The sequence below is a fragment of the Nannobrachium achirus genome (assembly GCF_963921795.1).
Source record: "Nannobrachium achirus genome assembly, chromosome: 17".
In the NCBI taxonomy this organism is placed as follows: domain Eukaryota; kingdom Metazoa; phylum Chordata; class Actinopteri; order Myctophiformes; family Myctophidae; genus Nannobrachium; species Nannobrachium achirus.
In genome coordinates this window covers 19,306,947-19,316,504 of record NC_137824.1, presented here as the reverse complement: position 1 = coordinate 19,316,504, position 9,558 = coordinate 19,306,947, and the positions used below count along the sequence as shown (strand labels likewise).

Below are 9,558 nucleotides of genomic sequence, written 5' to 3'. Positions count from 1 at the left end.
CTACAAGATGGAAACAATGCATGCCTTTACTGTATCTACCTGTGACGTGATTTGGTTTCTTTTCTTTTCTTTTCTTTTTTAGAAAGAAAGTTATTTTTTTTTACATACTATCTCCGCCAGACCAAAGTTATATACACTATATTTTGCCTAGGTCAGTGTCTGTGTCCAGGGCTAATTACTGGTGTCAGCAATAGGATGCCAGAAATAAACTATAAGTACTGTTCCTACGAAACAGTGTGGGCTCGCTCATAATAATTAAAAAAAATAACTAAAATAAAAACTCTGCAGCGTACTAACTGTCATGTGCAGCTCAACCAAATGAACCAATACTCCAGCTAACACCACAGGTGTTTTTCCACAAATTGCACCTCATTCGCTAAGGGACACTGCCTTTGTACTGTCTGCGACGGAACTTGGTAAATAAATAATGAAGATAACAGTGTTCTCGCCTTTCAGGCGAGCCCACAATTATATTGTTTTGTCATTTCATTAATAACCTTGCTTGCTTAGTTTCGAATCCATACTTCAGGTGTACGCTGTGCGTCCCACATTATCTAATCCCACCTTTCACTTTCACTTATACTCTCATTTCTTTCCTCTAATCTGTGCTCGTGCTGCACAGGGAGACGGAGATACGATTGGATAATAACTTAATAAGTCTCTTTTGTCATCAAGCACACAGACGTGATTGGATGGAAAGTGTTCCTTATACTGTAACCTTGGAACTCTCCCTGACTGCAGAATTATACATCCTGCTGCTGCAGTACAATAAAACACATGATAAGGCATGTGTGCTTGCGTGCGTGCGTGCGTGCGTGCGTGCGTGCGTGTGCATGTGTGTGAACAGGGATGTCGCACCAAATTCTGGGCCCTGTGTACAAGGAGTGCCTTTGTCTTTGAATATTTCAAATCCTTCTAAGGTTTTTTGTTTCTATGTCAGTGGTGCTCAAACCTTTTCATGTGAAGGAACCCCAAAATGATATGTATTTGGCCACGGACCCCCATCTAAAAATATTTAGTTCCAGGGACCCCCCAGAGGAGAAATTGTAGTTACAAATGTTACAAAAAATACATATTCAAAGATTTGCACACATTTTTACGAATTTTCAAAAATAGCAGATCTACAAGCTTGCAGCGCGACACACAGTGCCATGCTGTGAGCTTGTATATCTGCTATTTTTCAATAGCAGAAGTATAAAATAATTAAGGCCTATCCACGTTGGGCCCTAGTAACTCAGTCCCACTTTCCCCCCCTTGTGTGAATACCCACTGTTAATCTGGTTGCACACTGCTGCGTTTTTCGGGCCGAATATCAGACTGAATTTCGGAGCACGCAAATAAAAAAATCAACCTCACGTTATGTCAGTCTCGTTTGCACACTGCCGCCCGTTTCGCGCACCACTCGGTCCCTTGCTCTCTCTATCTCTCTCTCTCTCCTTGCCCTAAAAAACGCATTTCGCAACGAAAAACGCAGCAGTGTGCAACCACCTTTAGGCTGTGAGTTTTGGATTAATAGCATCTGCTAAATGCCTAAACTGTAAACTGTAACATAAATTACAACTCAGTACAACTCAAATTGTAACCCCATGTTGTGTGAAATAATTATAGTCAGTTAAAACTCATGGGGGAAAAACATAAAGGCTGTTAAATACAGTCAGTGGCAAGGGGAATTGCCACATGCCCATATATGGAGATCCTTGTAGGCCTATCGGTCAGTCTTTCTCCCTTTTATGCTTACATGTCATAAGTATATGCCCATATGGGCATGCCAATATTCCCACGTATGAAGATATCCTTATCCTTTATACGCCCATACTTTATATGGAGATGAGAATGCCCCCGTATATGCCCATATATGGAGCTGACTCATTTGTTTGCGCCTAATGCCATGACTACACATTTGGGTGTAGAGATGAGAATGCTCCCAAAAGCCTCTATCAGAGTCCAGGGTGAAGAGCTATTCACTTCACCGTGTTGTAGTTTCCTAGCTATCACCTAGGCTTTGTTATGTACTTTAGGTGATAGCTAGAAAACTACACCGTGGCCTGGGCCACAGTGTAGTGGTCCAGGCACCTAATCCGGCCTGGCAGCATCGGGGGTTCGAGTCCCGATCCCGGCGACATTTGCTGCGTGTGTCCCCCCCCCCATCTCTCTCCCCATTTCCTGTCAGCCTACTGTATATCTATCAATAAAGGCAGAAAAAGCCCCCAAAAAATATATAAAAAAAGAAAGAAAACTACACCGCAGTGAAGTGAATAGCTCTTCACCCTGGACTCTGATAGAGGCTTTATAGGCCCATATATGGAGCTGACTGATTTGTTAGCGCCTGTTGCCATGACAACATATTTGGGCATAGTTGGGAACTCCTTGTATGGTTATGGCTGTGTCATGGTGACATGAGTGTGACGCCTGAGGTCCGCCTGCTGACCGATCCTAACCTTTTAGCTTGTGACCCAAAAGAGACATTAGACCTAAACTAGTAAAAACAGCAGATCTACAACAGTTTAACATTTAATCTAACAGGCAAAAACCCAGTTGACAGCAGAGATGGCTCGAAATGCAGAGAAAGCCATGACTGCTCTGGCTCGGTTCAGACAGGCCCAGCTGGAGGAGGGGAAAGTGAAGGAGAGGAGGCCGTTCTTGGCTTCAGAGTGCAGTGAACTTCCTAAAGCAGAGAAGTGGAGGAGACAGATCGTCAGTGAAGTCTCAAAGAAAGTGGCTCAGATCCAGAACGCTGGTCTCGGAGAATTCAAGATTCGAGATCTAAACGATGAAATCAACAAACTGTTGCGAGAGAAAGTTCACTGGGAGGTCAGGATCAAAGAGTTGGGAGGACCCGACTATGCTCGTACAGGTCCTAAGATGTTGGATCATGAAGGTAAAGAGGTACCTGGTAACAGAGGGTACAAGTACTTTGGAGCCGCCAGAGATTTACCAGGAGTTCGAGAACTGTTTGAGAAAGAACCAACCCCTGCCACGAGGAGGACCAGGGCAGAGATGATGAAGGAGGTGGATGCAGAATACTACGGCTACAGAGATGAAGATGACGGCACGCTACTTCCTCTGGAACTAGCTTATGAAAAACAAGCCATAGCTGAGGCGGTAGAAAAATGGAAAGCAGAGAAAGAGGCTGGGCTGGCAGGAGCAGCAGCAGACGAGGAAGAGGAGCGTATCTACGCTGTTCAGGATGAAGAGTGGGATGAAGAAAACGGAGAGCAGACGGAGGAAGAGGAGGGGGCCCACACCTTCATCGCCCATGGGCCTGTACCTTCACAGAAAGAGGTGGAGGAGGAGCTGGTTCGTCGGAAGAAGAGGGAGTTATTGGAACGATACGCCAGTAAGTCTCTGATGGCACAGAGCAGGGGCGGACTGGCCATCTGGCATACAGGGCATTTGCCCGGTGGGCTGGTAGGCTAGGGGGCTGGGGGGGCTGGTGTAAAAATAATAATAAAAAAAATAGCCAAAGTTCTGACACATTTTGGCACCAATCATGTTCATACTCCACTTGTTGGTGGTGAGAACTGTATGTTAACTTATACAATTTATGGATTGTGTAGTTGTGTAGTTATCATTTGTTGTCTGTAAAAGTTGTGGTATTAAACACTTGTGTATTTATATGTGCCGCCCTCGACCGGTAGAGTATCTTCGCGCGCGCTGGTTGTGGGGGCTGGTCTGGCCAAGATGCCAGGGCTGAATTTTAGTCCCAGTCCGTCCCTGGCACAGAGCCAAGAGTCCAAAACACTACTGGGAATGTAGTATGTGAGTGAGTGAGTGAGTGAGTGAGTGAGTGAGTGAGTGAGTGAGTGAGTGAGTGTGACATTTGGTGGCAGTGGTGGGATGGCCAGTGGTGGGATGGGGGGGGGGGGGGGGGGGGTTAATTCAACCAGAAGTAAGTCAGTCAAAGTCCAACTTGAACCAGAGCCTGGTGTGGAGGCAGACTCTCAGGAATGGGAGGACGAAGGACCTTCACCTCAGTGTCACCGTGCAGTCCCGCCCAGCCAGAGATGGTTGATCTACTGTGTTGGTTCCTGGGTGCCCAGCAGTCCCAAGAATCTTGCCAAGTTGCCAATCAGCAGCCACCACCAACACCAGCACCCACAGCAGCAGCAACCAGCACCACAACCTCAGCCCAACCGAGGCCATGATGACCACCGGCAAGAAGGACTACTATACTATAGTAGTTTTACTATAATTATTTCACACAACATGGGGTTACAATTTGAGTTGTACTGTATTTATGTTACAGGGAGATATGTTTGTTGACTCCATTGTAAGGAGTGTTCATCCACACCTGTGCTCACTTAGACCTGACCTAATTACCTGAAAGCTAAACTATACCCGTGGGTTTGGGTAAATTGGGTCCTTTAATGTGATGTAAATATTGATGTGATGAAGTTGAGATCGGTGAGGACACTTTAAATGTGTCTGAATTATATTGTCTCTGGACATGGAAAAGAGTCTGGTTTATACATAGTTGTGGAATCAACTCAGAATTGGTATGGTCCAGTGGGAGGGGCTTAGCCTTTTTAAGACTTGATGCTGTGCCTTTTTGATCAATTTGCATGGACACTTAAGGTGAATAAAACACTGTTTTGTAACAGAACACTGACTTGCTGCTTGAACCTTTAGCCATTTTTGAGTTCTTGGGTATTTTGGAAGGTTGAATCAAGTGCCTTTGGCCTAACACTACCCTCACTCGAGAGCAGAGTGTGACAGAGCATATCAGTTGGATCAGCGGTGTGAGGGTTGCATAGTGTAACTCTAGAACAACACTACGCCACTCGAGGCGGTGCACTGTTAGATCTACTTAATAAGTCTACTGAATAGGAAGTTCATTACCACCTACAGAGCATTCAGAATACAGGACTTATTGTGGTCGTTGGGTTCTTGCAGGTATTTAACAGTGTACTGTTTTTACACTCCAACGCATCGCCAGCTGCTGCCTTCCTCTACCGTTGTTATTATTCTGCTCTGCTGAAGAATGCCTGTTACATCTCTGCTAGCTACTGACCCAGCTGTGCCTCACAACAACACACACTCACTTTGTACTCCGACGATGCCTTTATACCATCACCACTGAGTTAGTCAGTTTCAAACTCTTCCATTTACTCTGAAAGAATGCCCCACCTCCATGCACGCTCTGCACTCAGACACACAAACAAAGGACTGCTGCAAGTATCACAATTCAAAGAAAAGCTGCAATTAACTGTTTCTCAATGTCGGGTCCGGGGGATATTTTTGAGAGGTGCTAATCGCTTCTACATCTGGCTCTGTCTGTACCAGGGGAGGATCCTTACTCATCTCCTCACCCTTCCGATCTCTAAACTAGATAAATAACCACGATACATAATCACGTTTTATAGTAAGATATTATGATGGCACGTGAAACTTGATTAATCATGGAAATTGGCCCATTGTCTGTTCGATACTAAGATGTCACCCTTTGCCCCTCTCTGATTGGCTACATGCATAGACGGCCCCTCTCGTGGCCCTTATATATGCCTCGATGTTATGACGTCACCATTTCCCTTCTCTGATTGGCTATGGGCCCATGGCATAAAACACAGATACAGACACACACACATACTCTACATAGATTTGACTAATTTATATATGACCCGTATGGCCTACTTTTGCGCCAGCAGAGCGCGCCTTGTAATTTATATCAGGCCACACTTGTTGATGGTGATGTCACCAAGAATGCTGGTCCCTCATTGGCTGTTGATGGTGATGATGGTGACATCACTCTGTTATTTCAAGGGTTTTCCCATTGGATGACGTCACTTAACATCTGCGGAAACTGCAACAGAGACTGTTATGCCACATCAGGGCCTGTAACCCAACAACAGACTAATCCTGGTGCATAATCCATTGTCTTGTGTTATGGAAATGACATATAGTCCTTTCGGAAGATGAATGCAGAAGTTATGCCAAAACTTTATAGGTCAAGTTATTCTCCATCACCACCAACAAGCGCGACCCGATATAAATAACAACACCCACATGAAATCTTTTGTAGTATGTTCTCCCAAATCTGGGGGGATCTATGGGGATGTAGGAGAAGTAATGTTGGGCAGATCTTTATGCCCATATATGTTGGAGTGCCCGTTGGATAGATCTTTGTGTGCCCATACATGGTGTTCCATGCGAGCCCACACTGTTTCGTAGGAACAGTATTTCTAGTTTGTTATGATCTGGATTAAGCGCATCTAAATGCTTAAAGGGGAAGAACACCCATTTTCAATATTGAACTATGTAATTAATATACCTTAGAGGAGTTGTGTGGAAATAGAAAAAAAGTTCCCCCCCTTCTGTGTTGCCTAGAACTGGAAGATTGATTTTGGGGTTTGTATTGTAAAGTACAACTTCATGACATCACACCGTTGTACTTTACAATACAAACCCCAAAATCAATCTTCCAGTTCTAGGCAAGAACTTTTTTCTATGTCCACACAACTCAACTTTATATTAATAATGACATAGTTCAATAATGAAAATGGGTGGTCTTCCCCTTTAAATTGTAAATTGTAATAGGCAGCCACACTAATAATACAGAATTGTTATCGTAGAATGTAGATCGATCAGGCTGCCCGTTGGGATGGCATGCCCCTCTGGTTAAGCCACAGTCTGGTCTGGGGCCACACTACAAATGGAACCATTTAGCTTATTTTTCTCTTTTCTTCTATTTTTTAGGGATCCCCATTCTACCACTGTAAACATCTCTAGGAGACTGCACAAATGTAACCAAATTAACGATATGGGTCCATATGAGTTATACCGTAGACTTGTATGGTTAATTGTTTACCGGACCCCATGGTGGTCCTGGGTACAGTGACCCGTGACCGAGTGTACCTGTTGTCATCTTTGTCTGTCTGTGTTCCTTTTATGCCCATATAAGGAGATATCTGAATCTGTCTGCCTGTGTCCCTTTTATGCCCATATAAGGAGATCTCTCATATCTCCTTGTATGGGCAGTTCTGTCCGTGACATCAGCTGCAGGGATGTCGGTCTCTGCATATTTTCTGTGGCGTTAGCCTTGTGTGGTGTTAGTCTCGTGTGAGCTGTTGGTACTGCATACATAGGGACACATACATAGGGACATACTGACCTACACACAAAGTCAAATGTAGGAGCGGTTAGCACCACTCAACAAATAAAATATAAAGATGTGTGTAGGTGCAGTTCCAGTCTCTATATAGAATTCTGAGATTGTGTTGTCTGGCTACGCAAGGCTACATAGGGTGATCTGTGTCTGTCTGTCTGTGTCCCTTTTATGCCCACATATGGAGATCTCTGTATCTGACTGTCAACATCACTGTTATGCCCATATACGGTGATCTCTGCAACTGTCTGTCTGTGTCCCTTCTATTCTCATATATATGGAGATGGCAGCATGTCAGTTCCGGACAACACAGCGATCTCACACTCCACCGAAACACTCCCTCGGGTCCTCTGCAGAGTTTAGATGGATGGACATCAGCCCCTTTCCAATGGTCCCAACGTAACAGATAAAAAACAAATTCCCATGGCCAAGAGCAACAAAATAATTCATATTACAATTGCTTCTGTATTGTGCCCCTTCTAAGCACACAGTCATTTTTAAGATGACCATATCCCAGGATGAGGACAAAATAAAAATATGCCAGTAACCTATTTCATAAATCTTTATTTCACCTGGGGACTCCGGTCCATTCTGTCAGCTAAGCCCTGATTTCAGTACTGTAACAACCTCTGCAACCCGTCTAGGACTTATGGAATTGTGGACCGGGCGTGGCGAGGACATCTTCGTACGGAGCGTTCTGGTGCAGCTGGACCGCCTGCTGCTTCTTCAGGGCCAGGAGGTGGTAGAAGGTCTCCGACGCCTGCGTGCGAGAACTGCGCTCACATAACGACTTGAAGCTGAACGTGACGTCGTTGCGGCCCCTGCCGCTCTGGCTCCTGAGAGTGTTTAGCAGCTTCTGTGTCTTTCGGGCTAGCCTCCTCTCCTCGAGGCACTCCTGGCTTTCCAGCGCAGTCCGCGTGGGGGCGACGCTCGATTGAACAAGCGTTGAATCATTCCGAGCTCTTGCTACGAGCGCGTCAATGTCCCTTGGAAAAAGTTGCTGTAACCCTTGATGTAGGACCTTAGTGGAGAAACTCCTGCGTTCTTCTGCTGCTTTACTGGTCTCCTTTGAGCGCTTAGGAGGCGTCTCGATCATGTCAGAGTAGTCAGCGATCAGCTGATAGAAGTCGTCGTCATCCAACTCGCGGGACTGTTCCACGAGCGGCTTCCTCTTGCTCAGGTTACAGTAGTCGACAGCCATCTGTCTGAAAACCTCATTGGACAGCTCGACGGGCGACTGCTCCTTCCTTTTCCTCGTCGTCTTCTCTTTCCTCTTCCTGCCAATGGTCGGCTTCTCGTTCACCGTCGGGGTGTTTACCTCCATAGGTTCATCGTTGACAAGGTTCTCTAACAGTCTATTTAGACGCTGCTCCTCAAGGCTGTTGTCTGTTGTCTCGAGGATGGCATAATCCCCAGAGCTTGTCATCCAATCAAGCACACTCATGCCGCTGGCTTCATCCCCAAAAGAATCTCCAGGGTCAGCCAGGCTTTCGTAGGTAATGTCCAGCTGTCCATGCGATTGATGAGATCCATCTCCAAAGCCCTGTAAGGTAACAAGAATGCCATGGTTGCAAAAATCCTCCTTAAGGGTGATCTTTTCCTTTCCACTCTGGTTAAGTGAATGGTCCACAGTGTCCATACTCATGTCAGCGTCGAGGTCAGGGAGGTTCTCAATCCAGGCGATGGCGTTCATCGAGGCCTCAAACCCCTCTGCGTGCATATCGATCTGTCCTGGCCTGAACGCCACTTTGATCCTAACCAGCGCCTCACTGCAGTCTGCAAGGAGATACTTGGCTTTCTTGGAGTAGATTCGTACTACTCCCACCAGTAGGTGACTAGACGTCCGGAGGCCAATGCTCACTTGAGGGGAGATGATGTCTTCAATGGTGCTTTCCAGGTTGCATTCGTTCACATTGTCCTTAGATATCTTCCGTTCCCAGTGGGCCGCCAGCCAGATTTTGGCTAGAGGTGCACCTTTGGATGCAAACAGCTGCGTATAGAACATCATGTTGAATCCTCCCAGACTTTTATGATTCGCCGTGGTTCGGTTCTGCTTACTTCAGTTCTGGATTGATATGTGACGCTTTTAACGTATATATAGACCGCGCTGATGTCACAGATGATGTCACATTCTGACATCAGTCAATGACATCACAATGACATGTCACGCTCATGTCCTCTGATGTCACGTTCATGTCACATGACTCAGCCATAACCATACAGTGCAATGCGCCCAAATATGGAGTGTGTTGTCATGGTCACAAAAGGGGGCATGACTTCTCCATATATGGGCTTAGAAGGGACATGGACCGACAGATACAGAGATCTCCATATATGGGCATATACTGTACTGATGACATTGGGGATCTCCATATATGGGCATAAAAGGGACAAGAACTGGCAGATACAGAGATCTCCATATATGGGAGGCATATACGCGATTTTTCGGAACCGGC

The 9,558-nt window shown here is 45.7% G+C and overlaps 2 protein-coding genes across 2 annotated transcripts; one reads left to right on the top strand and one right to left on the bottom strand.

Annotated features, from left to right (window-relative positions):
• Window positions 1-2,547: 2,547 nt before the first annotated feature.
• On the top strand, window positions 2,548-3,417 carry LOC308302312 (pre-mRNA-splicing factor ISY1 homolog; the record flags this gene model as incomplete). Its single annotated transcript, XM_080746568.1, has 1 exon — window positions 2,548-3,417. One exon carries the CDS (start codon window positions 2,548-2,550, stop codon window positions 3,415-3,417), a length of 870 nt encoding a protein of 289 aa, XP_080602694.1.
• Window positions 3,418-7,742: 4,325 nt separating this feature from the next.
• Window positions 7,743-9,110, bottom strand: LOC308302311 (double-strand-break repair protein rad21-like protein 1; the record flags this gene model as incomplete). Its single annotated transcript, XM_080746567.1, has 1 exon — window positions 7,743-9,110. One exon carries the CDS (start codon window positions 9,108-9,110, stop codon window positions 7,743-7,745), a length of 1,368 nt encoding a protein of 455 aa, XP_080602693.1.
• Between the last annotated feature and the right edge of the window lie 448 nt (window positions 9,111-9,558).